Source organism: Crocodylus porosus, unplaced genomic scaffold, assembly GCF_001723895.1.
Source record: "Crocodylus porosus isolate Cpor-Errol unplaced genomic scaffold, CroPor_comp1, whole genome shotgun sequence".
Taxonomy (NCBI): Eukaryota; Metazoa; Chordata; order Crocodylia; family Crocodylidae; genus Crocodylus; species Crocodylus porosus.
Genome location: NW_017728931.1, coordinates 62266026 through 62287848, shown reverse-complemented (window position 1 = coordinate 62287848; position 21823 = coordinate 62266026). Strand labels below are relative to the sequence as shown.

Below are 21823 nucleotides of genomic sequence, written 5' to 3'. Positions count from 1 at the left end.
ACCCATTTACTCAACACCCTAAAAGTTATTTGCAAGTATGTTGGTGGTATAACAGAAAATATCATTTAAAATAACCACCCAATTCATGACTTCACATCTCGGACTGAAATTCATTGTGGTGGGTTTTATATATTTTCCCCTCATCTCCATCTAAAATAATCTGCCTTCCCTTCACCTTGAGAACAATAAAACAAGGGATTTTTTAATAAATACTATGCTTTATACTAATGGGGTTTTTTTTCCCCTATTTACAAAGACGACATGCATCTCATTAACCAAAATGCTGATTTTCGCAATTAATATGACATTTGATATTTGGATACATTTTACTTGGCCAAGATTTTAAAGGGTGACTGATATCAAATCTAACACCCAAGAAGCTCAAAATTTCAGAGTTCAGGTGATTAGTGCATTCTAAAGAATCACGTGCATCTCATGCTACAGTTTAAAAAATGGAGATGTCCAAAATTCACTGTTTACCTTGGGCGGGGGGAAATACTAAAAAACAATCTTGGTTTGTGTCTAAGTGTTTTGCTCCAGGTCTGGATTTTATGCAGAACATACATCATTGCCCATAATGGATGTTAAAAGGTTAATTTCCAAGTAGTTTAGGACCATAAAAGGATGTTTTGTTAAAGCATTTAAAATGACATACTGCTGTAGTTTATTGCACTGTCTCTCAAAATTGCATTGGGTAACTATGGGCTTGGGAACATTCATAATGCCAAACTGCAGGAAATGACTTGGGAATAAGAATGCACTGTTAATTGTAGAAGTAGCTCTATTACATCACAGATTGTTTATCAGGTTCTAAATGGAAATAAATCAAAACCTTTCCTCTGACTATGACAGCAATGGCAACAACTGTATGCAATATTCATATGATACATTATGCCAGTAAAGCAAGAGGCAGATTAAAACTTTCTAGAAAAGCCTCAACTAAATGAATATAACTGTCCCATCTATCAACTTGAAGTATTATTGTTACAAATGTATTTTAGGTTAACAAAAGAAACAGCATTTTTGTAGCCAATACTTATTACTGAGAACAAAAAGGGAAGTTAATTTTTATTTGTTTTATTCATTTTTACAAACAACACATTCAAGCTCACTAATTCTCTTAAAGCATATATTTGCATTCATATGATTCTGAATCACTTCATATAACCACGCAAAAGCCATTTCAAGAAAGCATGAAAAAGAAAATACCTGTATCTTTCCTCTTGCAGCGTCTGAGAGATAAAACCATAGTCTCTTTTAAACTGTGTTTTTAAGTTCTCTATATCTTCAGCTAACTGGGATTGCGTCTCCTTTATTTCTCTCAGTTCCTCCAAGATCATAGAAAGCTTTCCTTGGTTGCCCAAAGTGCCTGATCCACCAGGCCCAAAGGAAGCGTTCCCATTGCTATCTGCAGAGCCAGATGTCCCACTCGAGCATTCATCATCGCTAATATATTTAGTTTTAGGCACAATAGTGGCACTACCACCATAGGCCCTAGGACTAGTTTCTGGCCGAAATTCATCCAGGGTGCTTTTGAGGTGGGCAATATTATCAGCACTACCAAATTTATTTCTGATCAAGTTTGCAAACTCTCTAGATTTGTTAAAAACAAACACCGGAGGTGTCAGGGACACCCCTGGCACACCCGATTTGCTGCCCTCAGCTCCATGACCAGTAGTACGAGATTTGCCGTGGACATCTTTTAAAGAGTGCTGTATATCTTTCAGACTGTCTTTGGAAATATCCTTGGTACTCTTGGAGGATCCATTTTGTTCAATGTCTTTGAGCTTTTTGTGATACTGTTCCAATTTCTTCTGCAGCTGGGCAATGGAGTGGGCAGACTTCTGGTTCTTTTTCTCAAAGACTTGTTTAATACGTCCAGCTTGTTGCTTGTCTGCACTGTTCACCAATTTTAAATATTCAGCCACATTTCCATCACGGGCTGTTTGTTCAATTTTGATCTGCTCGGTAACTTTCAGGATTTTTTGTTTCAAGCTATCTGCACTTAGTTTGACTTTGTGAAATTCTAAGACCCCATCAGGTACATCAAAGTTGAGGTTGGTGTCTGAACCCCCGCGACGAATATTAACAGGCAAACTCAGGGTATTCATGTCATGTCTTTCCACCTGAAAAAGATTAAAAATTGAAATTGGAAACAGCTACTTCCATTTTATGTTTTGATTTCCAAACTATTTATAAGAAAAGCTGAGAGCACAAAGGAACTTACAAGAACAGAACATGCTGAATGCATATTAAACTATTTTTCATATCATATGGTAAAATGTTGAAAGTGAAGACTTTGTTATTTAGCCATGTAAAACACAAATAGATTTCACCCTCTGGCTTGACTACTGATACCCAGGTGACTTGCTTTCATTTTAAAACAGTAATATTGCTTTTCCCAGTAGGTAAGTAAACAATTATGCTGTGATCACCTTTAAGCACCTCTTATGGACCTTTTCTTCAGCAAGTTGAACAAACTGAGGCTTGTTTTCCTAGCATGCCTCATTTTTGTGGCCTTCCTTTGAAACAGCTTTAGTAATTCCACACCTTCACATGTGGACCAGAACTTGACAATCTTCAAAGTGCAATCTTACCAATGACATGCAGAGAGGCAAAATTGCTTCCCTATTTCTTCCTGATATTCTCCTTTTTATAAATCAAAAGATGATATTAGCTCTTTTCATCAGAGCATTTGACTAAGAGCTGCCATTAACTACAATGACGCACAAGTCCTTCCTGGATTTGCTGATTTCTAACACATCCTGTAGGTGTAACCTGCTTGCTGAGGGCATGTGTAGATGAAACGGGGGCCCTAAATTGAAGCAGTAGGTTTTAAAAAATACTGCTTCAATTGAGGGTTGATTAAACCCCCCTGTCATGCACACACCCTGCTGACTTACCTGCCTCTCCGGCAGGGAGGGGAGAGCAAGCTGCTGGCAGGCAGAGCAGTCCCTGGGCTGTGGAAGGTGGGGGGCATGCTTCCCTCCATGGCAGTGGAGGCTCCCCCCTAGGCAGCACCTGGCTTGGGTGGTCCCAGGGGTCATCACAGCCACAGAGGGAAGCACCAGGCCCTTGTGCAGCTCAGGCAGGCAGACTCTGGGGGTTGGGAGCGAAAGCGATCAGGCTTGCTGCTTTTCCCGGGCTGCTGTCAGGCTGCCTGCACAGGCTTCCTGCAGAGCTGTGGAGCTGCATGGAGTCTGGTGCTTCGCTCCATGGCTGTAGGGGCAGCTCAAAGGAGTTTTAGTTTGCTGCACCCCAAGTTGTTTACGGTGCATTACACCACTGAATTTCGTACAGCAGCTGGAATTAATGTGCAATACATCCCTGAGGCGTGCAAACACCAAGACAGTTAAAGCAGTGTAAAAGCACTTAGCCCACTTCAAAGTGTCGTGCACACATGCCTCTCGTTCCGTTTACACGCAGCCCGAGTTCCTAGATGTAATACCTGGCATTTGGCTGTATTAACACGTTTTGTTATAACCCATATAACCATTTAACCAAGGGGATTCAGAACACTCTGGTATCAGTAACCCATTTTCGTTATTTACTATGTACCAATCTTTGGATCATCTGCAAACTTTACTAGTAAAACACTGTAAAAGTTATCATCTAAATAAGTGATTCTCAACCAGGGTGCTGTAGTCACATTCTGTGAGATGCCACACTGTTAGGTGTGTAAACATGATAAACAAGATAAACCCAAAGATTTCACACAGGAATTCATAACATTAAAATAATTCTGACCTGTTGTGGTCTGAGTTCTTTCCAACAGAAAACTTGTTCTATTATTTTTCTGTAGGCAAGAAACGGGTGAAAATTAAAAGCTGGCATTTTCAAAGTGGTGGCTTGGATCTAACGAGCTGCACAGAGGGCTAACCTGACTCTAAAAGGTTGAGAACCACTGATCTAGATCACCAATATGTATATTAAGCAGCACAGATTTCAGAACCAAACGCTGGGTGATCCTGTTAATAATATTCCATGCTCATTGATGTCTCTCCTTGAGCAACCAAACTGAAAACTAATGACAAGACACCGAGTCTTGCATTCACCTTCCATATAGTTCAGATCCACTTCATATATCTCAGAAGGTAATGTGTTGAATAGCCCATGACAAAACGGCTTTTAAATGCTACTCTTCGGACATATGTCACCAGTTGTTAGGACTTTTTTTTACCTATACCTTCCTTGCACTTTTACCAATATGGGGACATGCAAGGGTGATGCAAAAATAAAAAAATAAATTCAAGTTTTAATACAAGGGGCATGCAGAAGAAATGCCTATAAATACAAAAGAGAGACAGGCTGAGACTTAATTAGCCAAACATTTAATGCACTAACTTCAACTAGCCCAAACAGCATCTACGTGCGTCTTTGTTGACTTGCAAGTACTGTTTATGAAGTCTGATGCTGATGAACATAAAAAAAAAGTCAGCACAGCACAGCATTCATGTTTATGTTTGTGTTACAAAGCCCTTAGGAAGAATGCAGACAGCACAGTTCTGACACTGGTCATTTCCTGTTAGGCATATTGCTTACATCACTGTGGTAGTGATGACCTGTGGATCTCAGCAGGATGCTTGCAGGAAAAAATATTTAGCAACATTTGACAACTCAAATTGGGATATACCACAAATATAAGATGGCCCTGATTTTATAAGATGATTCCCCAATAATTAAATTCTATATATGGACAATGTATAAGTTTTATACAATTTTCCAGGTATAGAATCTAATCATAGGAAGTTTGTCTTGAATTTGTCAACCTCACACTGCTACAGCAGGGAAAATATTGGCTGGGGAGTCAGAAACCCCCCTGCCCTGTCCCTCTATCTTCTTTTCCCTGCAACTCCTTCCCCTTCCCCTTCTTGTCAGACCCTACTCTCCATGAGCACATAGAAGTAAGGAACAAATTTGAAATAACTGACCTTGAAATAACCATAGCTGTAGTAATTTGCATATATTACCCATACACTTTTCATCCAGAACTGATACATCTTACCCTTTTTTGAAACTGCTGCTAGTTTTAACACAGGTACTCCATAAAACACACTTAAGTAGCATTTGACACCTACTTATATGTAGAACAAGCAATGCATGATAACTAGCCCAAAGCCAAAAGCTCATGATTCACCATACAGTCCATTGTGCTGGGCCTCACTAGAGTCTAAAGCATGAACCAAGTGTTCTTGTCACAAGTCCTGGGATCCTCCAAAAATACATATGCAGATAAGGCATAGGGCAACCTGGTCTACCTTCACCTTGTGAAGCGTGGAGGCTACACTAATCATATGGGACAGGCTGAAACAGAGGGATTCTGGCTGAACTGTTTGGGGCCCTGTTTGGTGACATTTGCCAGACACTTAAGGCCAGTGAAGAAACAAGAAGCAATGGAAATGGAAAAGCCACAGCTCAGCTGTGGTGGGAGTGAAAGCAAAGTCAGACTGCATTCAATAAAGGCTCACCATGACTTAAAAAAGAGTTGGTGCTGAAGGGGAATGCACTCAGCGGGCACTACCATTTACCTTGTTCAGAGGGGTTGCACTAACCTTCTTGTGGTAGGTTCCCATCAACATGTTTGCCCAATATGGGTCATGTACCACTTTTGGTGGTAGCTGCATTTAAATCAACAACTGCCTGGTTGGTTTCTGTTACTAAGCACATGCTATGTTTAACAGCAGTTCAGAGATAGACAATGTATTTAATTAAGTTTTCTTAAATGCATATGTAAGACGAGGGGCTTTTTTGTTGCAAATACTGATGGGGTCAACAGACATTTACACAGCCTGGGACAGTGTTCTATTCAGAACAATACTTTAGCTGAAATTCTCATCTCCAGAAATACTATCTTCCCCTCTTAATGGGTCATAGAGAAAATGCAAACAAGTAAAGGCAACTTAGAATGTATATATCCCCTTGCAGAAATGGCTAAGAAATCCTCACCAAGCTTTTAAGATGAATACACCTCTCCAGTTTCCATCTACAGAAAACTGACGCACAGAGAAGACATGTAACTTGTCTAAGGCCACGCGTTTAAGTCAGCAGACACAGGAGTTTGCATACTCAGGTCCCTAGCTGTCACTGTGTAAAGTTTATCAGATAAATTACTCCATCTAGCTAAACCAGTAAACAAAAGAGCCCAACATAAAACATTAATTTCTTGAAACAATACAAGTCACTTCTGTAGAAGCCTTGACACAAAAAAACAAAACACATTCAACTAAATTGATGAGCCACACATACAGTCAGACACTTTGCTAATCTTATCCAGGACAAACTGTACATACTTCCAAGGATGGGTGGGGCTGATTAAAATCTTTATACAGAACTTACTTACTTCCTTTAGTACAAAAAAAAATTGTTCTAAAAATATAATCATTGGAGGCAAGCCTGAACCAGGTCTTTTTCCCTTATTACAAAGTGCTGAAATATTAGGGGTGCTGACAGATGTAAACCAAACCCCACCCCCCAAAAGCCCAGCACTTTACTGGAAGAGGAAGCGCTTCAGTCTGACCCAGTTCCCCAGTGTTTGTCTAGAACGGGCACTTTCATGGGGCTTTTTGGCGATTTTATCTAAAGCAGATTCAAATCAGCTCTTAGATAAAAATGCCAAAAAACCCTGCTGAAATGCTTGATCTATACAGATGTTGGGTGAACCGAGTCAAACTAACATGGTGCCTCTTCTGGGCATGCACTGCACTCAGTCCAGGGGCACAATAAGCTGAAAGCAAAGCACCATCTTTTTCTCCCTTAGTGGTCACAAAGCTAAGCTGTTGTCCATGCTCTCTGCTTCCTCAGAACTACCGCCTAATTGGTAAAAAGGCAAAAGGCCACTGTGGGAAGCAGCAGCATACCAGGAAGTGGTAGCTAATGGTCAGACATTTTCAGAGAATAGCAAATTTGCTCCCAAGCGCCAGGAAAACTATTCACATTGGAAAAGTGTTTTAGCATTGTGAATCTTGATACACAAAATTACTGGAAGAGAAAATGGTGAAAATGGTGACCTCCTTTTCAGTTCAGTGTTTCAAGTACTCATCTTGAATGTTAGAAATTAAGATGCCCTCTTCTGCCCAAGGACACTTGAACCCGCAAGCTTGGGAAGTGCCCTACTCAACAGGTTAAAGGGCATTCTTGGAAAAGGGTTTGCAATCTCTCTTGCTGACACTTCCTCCCTGTATAAACAAACAGTAATTGGAAGAGGGACAAAGACCCTCCCAGCTGTCAAGGGAATGAGGCAAAAACTGTCTAAGGTCTTGGTCTTTTTTGTGTGATTTTTTTTCATTTATTTATAGAAAGAGAAACCGTTCAAAAAGGTGGGACTGAGGTAGTCCCATCCCATTGTACCTATAACCCAGTGATTAAAGATACTGCCTTGAGTCAATCGTTCCTCCTCAGTCCTTCCTGCTAGACCTGTTCTACTTTGAGACAGAAACAGGAGAGGGACAGACTCTTCAGCTTGGTGATTAAGACATTGGCCTGGCAAGTAGAACACTCACTGAGTTCCAGTTTTTTCTCTAGGTATTTGTACAAAGTGCAACAGTGTAAACAACAGATATTGAGAAGCCCAGCCTTATTACAGAGCATCCTACACCGTGGCTGTTATGCTACTCCTTTAGGAGGTGGGTTCAAATCCCTTGTAAGTAGGAGGTGGGAATTTAACCCAGGTCTCCCATACCCTATGCAAGTGCTAACTGCCAAGCTATTGGAAAGAAGAAAAATATCACTATGAACACCAGCCTTTTATTTCCTTTGCTCTTATTACAAGAGTCAGGAACAAGAATTATTCTGTATTAAACAAAAACTTTTATTTTTGTTGTTTTCTTCACCCCTATTTTTGGCTACTGAACTGTTTGTAAAACCAGTAGGAGCACCAATTACCATCACACTAAAGATGCAAGAAGCTTACCTGGGACAAGAGAAGGAAAGCCCTAAACACAGCCTGCCGGGGGAAGGTAAGAATGAAGCAGAAACATCCTGCATCTGGCCTAAAAGAACAGTAAATGGGACACTGGGGTGCAAGTTGCTGAGCCTCAGAAGAAAGCAATCCTGAAAGAAAAGTGGCACTAGGCCAGCATGAGGAAGGAAAAGCATTAGCTGGGAGATTGAAGGAATCCACAGTGCTTAGGTGGATTAGAGAGACATCTGCACAGAGCAAGCCCCCTTGGGGAAAAAAGAGAGACAAACATATGCAAAGCATACGAATAGCGTAGCCGTTCCTGAAGTGTTCAGCTCGTTTTTTCCACAGAGGGGAGAGGGATCAGGAAAAGACATGAAAACATTTTTGTGTTATGGGTGGGGAGGGTTGCAGGGTCACACACTTAACTTCCCAAGAGCAAGCAGCTATTTGTAATGTTTCCTTAAGACTGCATTAAAGAGCTGTATTCCTTGAGCCCAGCAACCTGGGTACTTCTGCCTAGAAAGCCAGAATGCAGCAGAGTTGTGTGGGAGCTTGCCTGTCATGCACCATGAGCCCTTTCCTGGGCTGTTCATAGGAACCTTTTTAGAGGCTGGTACACAGTGGTACAGAGGAGAGGAAAACCAGATGGGCTGTGGAGAACAATGAATTAAAAGAGCAACGTGTTAAGGACTTTAATAGCGTCTAGGCTAAATAAGCCTGAGAGAAACATAGCATTGGTCAGACGGCAACCAGCCATTCACATAATTATTTTTTAAGTACAGTATTGCCTAGACACAGATCGGAGACCCACTACCCTAAATGCTGCAGACTTGGTACAAAAGGGACTATACCCTTCCTTAAAAGGATGCAAGGTGTGTATAAAATGCACAGAAGAGGAGGAGAGGGAAAACAGGAGAACAGTAACAATAATATGTATGCAGACTAAATCAGAACCCTGCAATGACATTTCTGTAGATTGATAGTCTTTAATAGGCTTTCACAGGTATAACCGATTACAGTTCAGTAAATAATCCCACGAAGGATGCGCAGGTTTGTTCTTTCCGTTGGATTGTTTCTGCAACACTAAAAAGACCTCCTCATTCCCCTCAGCCCCTTCCCCCTCACACACCACTTTGGTGAAGTATTATTTTTGTCCCTAACTGGTAGGTATAGGACTCTACATACACCAAAATTATCTCTAGACCTGTTAGGTAACATTGTACAAACTTGTCTTTTCCCAGCATTTTTATTTGCCAAAGCAGAAATGTGCACTTAGAAGGTTTTACTAATCTTCCAAATCCTCTGGGTTTTTTAAGATCTGAATGTTCAGCCTGATGTGAAAGGCTGAAACTAACCCTTAACAGGACATCAAGGCTAGGGACAAAAGTTACATATAAACCAGTTTAAGTGACCAGAAACTGACTTAAACCTGTAACAGTACAGAAGTTCAGTGCACATAAGCCAGACTCAGAATTGGTTTATGATAAATCTGGTTGAACATAGTATCAGACTTAACTGATTGAGGTCAAATTGTTTTATGCAATTTCTGTCCCAGACCCCTTCCTGGTTCAAGTTAAATTACGGTCCCCTAGCATGTTTTGCAGGCTGAGGCTGGGCTGTGCTGTTTGCTGGAACGGAGCAGAGTTGGCCAGGCCCCTCTGCTCTCTAGCTAGAGCAGTGACAGCTGGCTGACAATGGGGTAGGTGTGCTGGGGACACAGCCCCTGCCAGACTCTTCCCCACTGGAGTGGAGGGGGCAGGGGTATGGGTTAACAAGCTCAGGCAAAGGGGAATTAAACCTTCCTGCCTCCCCTCTCCCACCAGCAGGGACCCCAGCAGGGGTCTACCCGACATTTCCCCTCTGCTCCTGGCTCAGCACAACCAGGGACTCCCAGAGGCCCCCTCCCAGCTAGGGGGTGATCCTGCTGCACCTTCCCAAGTGCTGGGGTCAGGGTTTTGCTTAGGCCAGCACAAGAGCAAAGGCCAGATCAGTGAAACAGCCCCAAGCCCAGGTGGGGACATACACAGAGGGATCTGCCACTTGCACACTGTATTTAACTTGGTTCCAATTTGTTCCAAGTTATTTTTTATTCATATCAACTTCAGTAGCTGCTGTATTGTAAGTAATCTAATTTTTATGCCCAGGGACTCTAATCTGATTCTTTCAAAGAACATTTTTTTTTTTTTTTAAATAAGAGTATACCAATTTTCTATTGACTACCCAATGATCATCTTGGTTGGCAAAGACTATTCAGGGAAAACAAGGACACCTAGACCTAGTCTGCTTATGGTTGAAAGTTCATAGGAAGGTAGGGCTGGAAGAGACCTCATTGGTTCATCTACTCTAGCCCCCTGCTCAAGGCATGATCACCCCTGACTAAACCATTCCAGCAAAGCATCTGTCCATCCTGATATTGAAAATTTCCAAGGATGGAGATTCCACAACTTTTCTATGGCTTGACCACCCTCATATTCAGAAAGTTCTTCCTAAGTCTCCAACCTAAATTTCCTTTGCTGCAGTTTGCGACCATTCCTTCTAGTCCTGTCTCTTACAGCCACAGACAAAAGGCTAGTCTCCATCCTCTTTGTAATTATCCTTTGGGTATTTAAAGACTTATCTAGTCCCCCTATCACTGCTCTCTTCTCTAAACTAAATAATCCTAGCTCTTCCAACCTTTCCTTATAAGTCATGTTTCCCAAGTCTCTAAACATCTGTTCCAGCTCTCTGCTGGACTCTTTCAAGCTGTTTCCACCCTTCTTGAAGTATAGGGTTCAAAACTGGACACATTACTTCAGGAAAGGACTCACCACTGCCAAACAGTGCAAAAGATCCCTTGATTTGCAAGAGAGACTCCTGTTAATATAACCCAACAAAAGTACACTGTTGGCTCATATTCAGCAGTGTCTGCTGTATGGTCTCTGCAGTATTCCGGCCTAGCCAATCATTCCCCAGTCTGATCTGTGCATGCAATTACTGTTCCAAGCACAGGGCTCCTTGCTGAACACTTGCACTTCAACAAGATTCCTTGTAGAATCTCATCTCATTGATTGAGGGCCATTTCTCCAGTCACCCTGGATCCTAGCCCTTTCCTTCAGTACGTGCATATGCACTCAACTTGGTGTGATCTGCAAATTTGCTAAGTGTGCACTCAAATCTTATCATCCAAATTATTAATGAAAATATTAAACAACACAAGACCTAGGACAGACCCCTTGGAAACCCCAGTTGATACTTTTTTCCAACTAGATATTCAGCCATTGATGACTACTCATTGAACAGCATGCTCCAGATAATATTGTAAGATGGCTACAAAACTTTCACCTAGCGTGCATTTCCTTAGTTTGCTAATGAGAATAGTGTGAGAGACTGTGTTAAAAGCCTTGCTGAAGTCAAGGTATATCACATCTACTACTTCTCCCTGGCCCCATTCCCCCCAGCAGAGCCTCTCATCTTATCAGAGAAGGAATTCAAGTTGGTCAGGCATAACTTGCTCTCAGTATGTCCATACCAGCTGTTCCTGATCACCACTTTCTCTTCTAGGTGCTTCAAAATAGGTTCCTTGAGGACCTGCTCCATGATATGCTCAGGTATCGAGGTCAGGCTGACTGGTCGGTAAGTCCCCAGATCCTCCTCCTCCCATTTTTATACATGGGCACTACATTTGCCCTTTTCCAAACCCAGGACCTCACCCCCTATTTCCACAAGCTCTCAAAAAGGGTCTAGAGCTAATGGCTCTGATATTACCTCCTCCCATCCCTTCAATATCCCAGAGTGCTTGCCATCCAGCTTTGCTAACTTGAAGGCATGTAGCTTATCTAAATATTCACTTATCTGTTCCTCCACTACTTTATGCTGCTGGTCTCCTTCCCTAACTTTGCTATCAATTGCACTCATCCATATTTGTGAAGGCTGAAGTTATAAAAAGGCATTAAATATTTCCACTATCTCTGCGTTCATCATCTGTAACAATACTGCCTTCTGCACGGGACCCAGAGTTTCTTTGTCTTTCTCTTGGCATGCTTGTAGAATCCCCTTTTATATTCCTTGACAGTTGCATCTCAGTTGTGCCTTGGCCTTCCTAATTTTCTCTCTGGACCCCCATGCAATACTCTTACACTCTTCTGCAGTACTATGACCAAGTTTCTACTTTGAGTAGGATTCCTTTTTGAGTTTCAACTCATTGAAGATTGCTACCTATCCAGGCTGTTCTGTTGCATATCCCGTTGTTCCACCACGTGAGGATAGCTTGCTTCTGCATCCTTAATATGGCCTCCTTAAAAGTACAGCCATCTTTCCTGAACTCCTTTTTCCCTCAGACTCCACACGTGTCCCACCCCCCCCCGGTATCCTGCCCATGAATTCCTTAAGTGTTCAAGTTGTCACTTTGGAAATCCAGTGTCCTTATTTTGCTGCTCTCCTTCCTTCTCCCCTGCAGATTCTGCACTTGATCATTTCCACAGACACCGTCATCCAAGTTACCTTCTACCTTCACAACCAGTTCCCTGTTCCTGTAAATTCTGCAAGAAGGTGAAGCACGGACTCACTATCCCCATACTATCAGAGAAACAGTGGAATTTTACACCTAGTGTAGACTTAGAAAGCTGCAGTTTATTTGGCAAACAGCATAATCTTCACTACCTTTCACAGTGGGGTGGGGGGTGAGGGGGGTGCACAACATAGAAGGAACCAGGCAATGGACAGATCTGAAGATTTGCTTTGAATTCCACCACCCTTTGGAATTCAGTTTCTTTCAGCTCCTCTCTGGTGAGCACAGTTTATTAATAGGAGTCATTAAAATGTTCTCTTTTCAAATCAAAACAAAATCACTTTCTGGCGCTCTCTGGTTTCCATAGCAATATAAGAAAATGCTAGGGAGTCCTGGAATCCCAGGTGTTCAGAATGGTTGCTCCATTAAGAGAGATTGCAGAATTTATTACAATGCTGTACCAGAGTTCTTGTGGAAGACGAGTGCCTTTACACTTGAGAAAATTTCCCAGACTATGCTTGGTATGGATAGACCTATGTATGGGTAGTGTTTTAGAGATTGCTACAAGACATGCTATATCATTTTCTAAACTAATTATCTAATTCAATTCTTATTGCTTGTGATGAACACTTCTCCACTAAGGTGCTGAGGTGAGAATTACATTTTCCAGGTAATGTGAAAAACAGCTTGGAAGAGCTAGGTAAACCATCATACAACTACAATTTTCAAATTTTTTCTATGAATGAAATTTGACCAGAAGCTATGCCAGATAATAGGTCCCTGCCTCTCTTCTCCAGACCACATATCCCCATCATATCTATACAAAAAACTGCTTCTTCCATGTTGATAAAGTCACTGAAACCCAACCTGCTCTGCATTGCGGCAATTTTCTTTCATTCTGATAGATTGTTTTCCTTGAATCTCCAGCTTTTTAAATCATATTACCACTTGTGAATTTCAGCTCGCATTAAACAGTTTCTAACCTTCATGGGTTACAAAAATAAGCTTAGAAATATAAACACTAACAACAATCTTATTTAAAACTCCTTTAATTGTGGTTTTCGTCCCCTGAAAAAGGTCATAATTTCTAAGGCAATTTCATGACGTTTGGGAGGTCTAGCTCCTAACCTTTCAGTAGCTGGGGTTGGCAAGGCAGGTACTGGTAATTTGCATAGCACATTTACTCTTGAAAACTGATTGAAGAATACTTGCACAGAGGACAGATACTCTGCCAATAGGGCCTGTGATGTTCTATTGCTAATGTAGAGTCCAGAAATTACATTAAGAGATTATAAATCTCCCTGAACCTGGATACAGGAACCACAGTCTGCAGAGGGGCACATGGTCAGATCCAAATTGTTCTCATATGCACTTCAGCAAATTAATAAGCAAGCAAGCAAGGTACTGCCAACCCCAACACAATCAATGGAGAGATGTGGTTGCCTCCAACAGGATAACCTGTATCACCTAAGCACTGCACAGGTACCGATTTCTGATTTTTAAACCAGTGACAGTCTAGTGGAAAATGCATTAACAGACCTGGCAGCAGAACCCAGGATTTCACCATTCCCAGGGAAGTGGCCTCCTCACTGGACTCTGAAGTTAGGCTTAATCTTCTTCTAACCCCACAAGTCACTGGTGCTTAGTGACCCATTTCAACAGATGAAAGAGTCTTTCTGCCCAGACTAGGCTACAGCCTAGAGGTTAGGGCATTCTCCTGGGAAACAGGGGATGTGGTTTATGGCTGTGAAGGTCCTAAATCCAAATCTTCCACTTGAAGGGTAAATGATGCTGTCATCAGACGACTGAAAAAAGCATGAGCTATCACCAATCACTACAAACAGTATGGGAGAGTGAATATATGGTGCTGTGCTTATGCTGTTGGTGTCAGTTGTGTACCAGGTATGCTCTCTGAACACATAACAAATGAGTGGTTTGGTGGAATTTAGATACCTGCCAACACTAATCTGACTCCGCACAGAGCAAAAATGGGATTTCGGTATATAGGTGGCTGATTTGGTTGCTTCCGGGCATGCACACAAGTCAAAACTAAAATATCTAAGGAAATGTTCGTGCCAAAAAGGAGCTACCTAATGATTCTAGGTGCCCAAGTAGTTTTGTGGACGTTGGAAAAGAGCTGATCTTGATTTATTTTGTGATTTGTGTGCAGACAGAAATGCAGGTCCCCACTGTAACTGAGAATGCTTTGCAGGAAGTGTTCTGAGTTGCAAGGAACTCCTGGAACAAACAGAAGTTCAAAGTTGGTTCCAAAGGGGAGGAGAATTTAGCTGCTGGCTGTGAGTCTGCAGCTAGTTTTCCCTAGCAATGGTCCATTCTCTCTTCTAGCCTGTCCCTGTTTCAGAATGGGAGGGGAGAAAGGGAGCAAAGAGAGCTCATTCTAGGGGATCCCCAGCCAGCACAGGAGGGTGCAGTGGGTAAACTGAACCCCGCCACCTTGGTGAGGGGCTCCAATACACCTGCCCCACCCCTCAGCAGGGGCTGAATCCCCTTGGCCCTGACCTAACTCCCTCTGCTCCACTTCCACCCTCCCATTCTGAAAACAGAGGCTGGCAGGCAGCACAGACACAAGTTAAAGATGACGTTCTGTTTCAAAACATCTTCATCTGACCATCATGCAATGAAGGATCAAGTTTTCCATCCAAGCAACCATTTTTGAACCAGTCTGCAGCCATGTACTTACAGTTGGTCATGGCTAAACTGCTTTCTGTGGCCAGATCAGGCAAAAATTGTCACTTCTGTCTGTGCCTTAAGTTTCACCTATGCTCCATTCCAGCACTTTCAAAAAAATTCAGATGTGGTCCATGATCTTTTTTGTTTTTGTTACTACAAAATTAAATTTGTAAACAGTAGAACAATAGTCCATTAAAAGACAGATGATCTTGTAATTTGTCTCAACTTTGCATTGGTACATCATAGATTCATATAGGTTAGGGTCGGAAGGGACCTCAGTAGGTCATCGAGTCCGACCCCCTGCCCTAGGCAGGAAAGAATGCTGGGGTCAGACAACCCCAACTAGGTGCCTGTCCAGTCTCCTCTTGAAGACCCCCAAGGTAGGGGAGAGCACCACCTCCCTTGGAAGCCCATTCCAGATTCTGACAACCCTTACTGTGAAGAAGTTCTTTCTAATGTCCAACCTAAATCTGCTCTCTGTCAATTTCTGGCCACTGTTCCTAGTTAGTCCAGGCGGTGCTCTGGTAAATAGAGCATCTTCTATTCCTTGATGCCCTTCCCTGATGAATGTATAGGCAGCCACAAGTTCACCTCTCAGCCTTCTCTTGCAAAGGCTGAAGAGATCTAGGTGCCTCAGTCTCTCCTCGTAGGGCCCTGCCTGCAGGCCTCTGACCATATGGGTGGCCTTCCTCTGAGCCTTCTCAAGATTCTCCGCATCCCTCTCGAAGTGCAGCGCCCAAAACTGGATGCCATGCTTCAACTGCGGCCTGACCAGTACCACATAGAGGGGAAGCATCACCTCCCTGGACATGTTTGTCATGCATCTGCTAATGTATGATAAAGTGCGGTTAGCCTTGTTGATCACTTTGCCCCATTGACAATTCATGTTCATCTTGGAGTCAACTGTGACTCCGAGATCCCTTTCTGCCACTGAGAAGGTCCTCTCCCAGCCTGTAAGTGTGTTGATGGTTCTTTTTCCTCAGGTGCAGCACTTTCCACTTGTCTTTGTTGAACTGCAGCCTACACTGGCTCTTATCCAGTCCTCTGGGATCTGACTGGATTACCATGAGTGCTCAAATAGCCGTGCCAATGGCTCTGCTATGACACTGGCCAATTTCTTCAGCAACCTTGGATGAAGTTCATCTAGGCCTGCTAATTTGAACACATCTAGCCCCTCCAAGAGCCCCTTCACTAAGTCTGTGCCAACAGTCGGTGGTCTGGTCTCCCTCCTGTGTCTATCTATGATCCAATTGGGAGATTTGTCTTGGTCTGTGTCTAGGAATACAGATGCAAAAAACTCATTGAAGAGTTCAGCTTTGTCCCATCCCCCTCCGCACCGATTGCCCTAGTTTGTCCTGTAGGGGTCCTATGCTACCTGCACCTGCCTTTTGCTCCCTATATACCCGACAAAGGTCTTTTTTGTTGTCCTTAATTTTTGTTGCCAGACTAAGTTCTAATCCTGCTTTGCCCTTCCTTACTGATTCCCTTAAAATATGAGCCAGGGAGGTATACTCCTCCTTGGTAGCTACCTCCTGCTTCCACAGCCCATATACCTCTTTCTTTGCCCTTAGGCTTTCCTGGACTTTCCTGTTCAGCCAAGAGGGCTTCTTGGCCCCTCTGCCTGCTTTTATGCACAATGGGATTTTCTCCTTCTGCACCTGTAGGATCACTCCCTTGAGGAATGACCTCCCTTCCTGGACCCCCATTTCACCAATGTTCTTGAGCTTTAATGCCTCACTAACTAAACTAATCTCCTGAGCACAAGTAAACAGTCAGACCATGTACCATATATGAACTGAGGTACTTATTATAAGAAGGTGAACCTTTCTTTGGCTCCTCCATCTGAAACTGGAACACCAAAAGAAACTGAAAAAATGTATCTTTCCTACCCAAAGATTTTTAGGTACAGACTGGTCATTAAATAGATGTAAATAAAATGGTAGTACTGTCCAACTGACAATAAAAATCTACCCACCGAAATGACAAGTGAAACATCTAACAAATAAAGAGTTGCCAGTTTGAGAAATATGCGATCAGCTTTCAGTGAGCTGTAAAATGCTAACAGCTGTAGGACTAGCTGCACATAAATCCCCTCCCTGGTCTCAGAGGGCATTGCACTACAGGACCATACTTATGCAGAAAAGCCAGCTGAGCTGTGTGTGTGGGATTCTGCCCTTTAAAAGCCTAGAACCAGATACAAATAGAATGATTAGACACCCTTCACAAATTGGAGTATGGCTTAACCAAAACAGGCAGAACCAGATAACTTATTCAAAAATAATAAGTTACTAAAAGGCACATGCACAAAAAGGTTGGTATGCATGTTTGCCTTACCTGAAGTCCTACTGCCCTTTAACAGAGACTGTGTTGCAGGCCTCATGCTCATGGTCATCCTACACCTGCAAGATCTAAGAGTGCCTATACACAAGCATGAAGGCTGCTCTGACGTGCTCTAATTACAGCATGTTGTAGATTTGATTGATCGAGTCTGTTGGAGCAAGGTACTTACCACGCTGCAGCCAGCCTCCGTGTCCCTGTACTTCAAAATGGTAGCAGGGGTGTTTTATCTAAAGCTCAAATGAGTTTCAGATAAACTGCCCCCAGCACCATTTTGAAGTATGGGGACACTGAACATAATATGCTCCAGGCACTTTAGAGTGGCTTTCAAAGCTACTCTAATTAAAGCACCTCTTCTGAGCATGTGTAAAGATGCCTTAGGGGTCAGACTGCTTCCACAACACTAGAGAGAAGGGCAGTCTTTTTTTTTTGTCTTTTTTTAAATCCAGCCAAAGTCCCTTGTCTCCTCAGGTTTCTGGGCTTTTGGCCCTGCTGCCAAAAAATAGTTTGGTGAGCTTTATAAGAGGTCACAGCTTCTGTATAGTTCTTTCCCTAGGTCTATTTTAACTATTTTTTAGCTAGAGCTGGGGATCTTTTATATATTCAAACAGAAATGAACATACACAATTCATGATAGTCTCAAAACAACCCCTCTTCCCACCTCTGAGGGACAACAAATACTCTCTGCATTGCTTCTCCTCGCTTCCTCATTTCCCCAACAGTCCTGTATTTTAACTTCAAGTAATCATACAATAAGCCTCCAATACACAAGGCCACAAACAATATTAAAAAAGGCAGCCTGACATCTTTCGCAAACAATTTCACATTTAATATGCAATGTTATGCTGGGAAATTGATCTGCGTGCATTTAACTGCCATAACAAATAGACAGGACTGGTGTATTTTAAAGCTGCTTATATTGGTCAGCAAGGCAAAAACTGCTTCAGAGTAGACAAGTAAGTGAAATCACGAGTCTAAAAGAACAGCAAATCTATTTAAATACAGACCAGTACCCAGCACCTCTCCATGCTGATAATAATAATTTTGGAAGCTTATTAAAAGGTTAGACAGTCCTAAATAACTTTGCTAGAGGAAAAACCCATATGCAATGAACAGAACAACAAATACATCCTGCACAACCCACCAGAACTCAACTACTTTTCCAAGGCAGCACAGGATCAATCCAAGTCATACACATGCACTGTAAAGCTTTATCCTGAACTTTCATTCCACGTGGCCTTCACTACTGCGGAGAACATTGACCTGGAGCAGCACTATTAGCCTGGGCTCACCTGTCTGTCTGCAGTTATATCAAGAGACATAAAGCAGCTTAAATTCCTCCAAAACCCTTTCAATAACCTCATGCTGTTGGCCGTTTATTAGTTGTGCCTGATCTGATATTAGTGTCTAACTTCATTGTCACATTAAAAGACTTAGAATACTAAAAGATACACAAGGTACTCTCGTCAAAGCCAGTTAATACAGATATTTAAATTACAAGTACACACACACAAATTCTATAAAGAGTGTGGGTTAAAACTAAGGCTGTTTGACTTCCCTGGCCATATGCTCTGCATGGATACTTGGATCTTGGGTCTGGGTATACAGGACTATGCAGATGGGATGAGTACTGTACAGAGAAAACCCCTGGCTGTTCAAGTGCAAAGCAGGTCAGACTGTTGCTGAAACAGAGAAGCAACAAATTATTCCTGGAGACAGGCAGGGTGCCAGGAATTAATTGACTGAGCAGTCCAGGTGCTGAACATGATATCCAATGGGGTTTCACAGTGCAGTTTCAAAATCTATTCATGGTATAGGTCCCAAGGAAGAGTCTCTAAGATACTATTTCTTACAGTTAGTTCTGTGGCAGTACAGTTTACACACAGTAGTGTAACAGAGGGCAAGCAAGTAGGACATGTATTCTAGGCACTGCCTAATGGGAAGGGCACCAGAAGAATAGGGGAGCTCACCCCAGGGTACAGCTTACCTCTGCTGCCTACATCTATGATACATATTGCTGGAGCAAGGCATTCTAGGAATTGTAGTTCTGTAGAGCAACAGTTGAGTTGGCTGCTGCTGGGGGGGGGAACTAACCTCCAATTTTTGCAACCAAATTCAATATTATTTTTTTGCTCTCTGGACATGGGTTTTGGGAGGAGAAAAATGGGGAGTGGGGGGGTGGAAAAACCCACACAGGGTAAAAGTTTTTCCCTGGCAGCAAACCCCACTGCCGGTCTAGAGAACTGTGATTCCCAAAATGCCTTGCACTCCATGACACTCATTGCTTAGTTCCTGGGCCTGCAATGGAAAAGGTGGGGGAGGAGGGAGTGGAGAGAAAGGATGAGAGATGCCCAGGGTGCCTTTTTTCCACTCTATACCTCTGTTTAACTGCCCTCCCTTGTAGGGCACTGTGTAGAAAGGCCTAACCTAGCCCATTATTAAAAGAAAGTTGAAGTTATTCTGGTAAAAATACTCAAATGTCAGGAAATTATGTTTTTTCCTTAGAAAGACCTTCAACTTCTTAAGGCTTCCCCTTATTCTTGAATCCTTTGACCCAAATTCAACAAAGAAAATGAAACAAACCCCCAAAAAACCCAACAACCCTGAACAACAAGTTTCCTATTTTGGTAACTAACTGAACTGATCTGGTATTGCAAAAAACTTGTATTTGTGAATCTTGACAATCAAACTTTGAAAACAGCTAAGGTCATTCCCCTCATTGTAAAGGAAATGCCTTCAAGCCCTATACTAAAAACACTCCCATATAAAGAGGAAAAAGTCAAGTAAACAAATAGAGCTGAACTTGCAACTCTGAGGTAGGCTGAGATGGGTTTTACTAAATCATTTCTTTTGGAGCTTTTCTATTTCCCCTGGCCTCTTTTCTGTTGCACGAAACTGTGTTTTTAAGCCTTCCTGGAGACACTGGGTGTTGGCTACAATGAAGGCTGGGAACTTGGACTTGGAGCAAAGCCAGAGGTTCCTGACCCTCTGCTCATGGTAAGACCAATCACTATATTTGCAGTCACAAAGCAATATTACCCCATGGTCAGATTGATATGGACTGTGGAGGTTTTTGCCTTCCTCTGTAACAGGGGGCATGGCCCTCTACTTGGGATCTCTTGAGCGTATATTGACAACATCTTATAGAAGCAATACATTGGCTGCTGTGGTTCTCCTGCTTTACCTGTGGCAGGTTAGGGTGTTAGGTCTGTGTTGTCAGGGTTGACAGTCTTACATACAGTTTAGATTACAGTTTACATGGGATGGCTTGGGTAGACATGATCCTGCCTCAGGCAGAAGGTTGGACTAAGAGACCTTTCAAGGTCCCTTTCAACCCTAATTTTCTATTAACCTATTTTGCACAAAATAGCTGCACACACATTCTTTGAGCCAGAGAGGGAGAGAAAATTACTTTGTAGTCTGGTGGTTAGGGCAGTCTCCTAGGAAGTGTGTAATGAGGGTCCACTGTACCTGAGGCCAAGCAAGGAATTCAACCTTAATTTCCAAGATCCTATGGGAACGCCTCAACCACTTGACTACTGGATAAGCAGAAACACCAAGTCCTTCTCCAGGTTTTAAATCTAGCTCTGAAATGCTTTCCCCAGGCAAACTGTCCCACAAATTCAACCTAAATCCATAAAGCTGAACAAGGGCCAGTGTGCCCTGGTGTTTAGAATGGTGGTCAAAAGAAACCTCATGAGCACAACTGGTAGGCTTTACTTATGCATTTAGGGGTAAATGATTTGGAGTCAGAAAGGAATTTCTACTCTAGGTCTGACTGACAAGGACTCTTTGGTTTGGGTTTTGGGGAGAGGGAGGTAAGGAATTGATCTATTGTTTTGCATTCCCCTGTAGCAGAGGGATGAATCCTAGAATAATCTGAGTGTAATTTTGTCTGAAAAATATCCTGCTATTGCAGAGGCCAAAGGCTTTGGTGGTGTCTTCAGCTTTTCTACTTTATTCCAGTGGTACATTGTTATTCCTTTGCACAGGTTCTTGCAATTGTACGGGACTGGATTCAACAGTGAGGAAGGTTCCTTCCAGTGGCATAACGAGAGAAGGAGTAACCAGGGCAGGAAGGTATGATAAGGACAACTGTCTTGGACACCAAGTTTGTGGGACAGAAGCCACTACACTGCTTTTCGCCAGGCACCCAGCTGAGTCCCTATGCTGCTGGTTCTACGCTACGTTGGTAGAAATATTTTTGACACAATCAAAATGGTGGGGAGGCGGCAGAATTGTGCTAAAACTATTCACTGGAAGAAAAAAAGTGGTCATCAGAACTCCAATTCTATCTTATATTTGGCTTATAGTTAGCATATGAATCAATTACACATGCTTACACAACATCAACCTTTGGACCTTCAAAAGAAACAGGAATCTGATAAGGGTTACTGCAATTTTTTTTT

At 42.5% G+C, this 21823-nt stretch overlaps 1 protein-coding gene across 2 annotated transcripts in view; it reads right to left on the bottom strand.

The window, feature by feature from the left end:
• Positions 1 to 21823, bottom strand: part of TMCC3 (transmembrane and coiled-coil domain family 3) — a 71130-nt gene that overhangs the window by 8859 nt on the left and 40448 nt on the right. The window contains exons 1-2 of one of the 2 annotated variants that reach the window (XM_019545235.1): positions 3748 to 3772; positions 1210 to 2126 (exon numbers count right to left, since the gene is read on the bottom strand). In XM_019545235.1, the coding sequence (XP_019400780.1) occupies positions 1210 to 2111 (902 nt within the window). In that variant the 5' untranslated portion in view covers positions 2112 to 2126; positions 3748 to 3772. Of the gene's footprint in view, positions 1 to 1209; positions 2127 to 3747; positions 3773 to 21823 lie in introns of those variants that run through there. The other variant, XM_019545236.1, reaches the window with a different exon arrangement.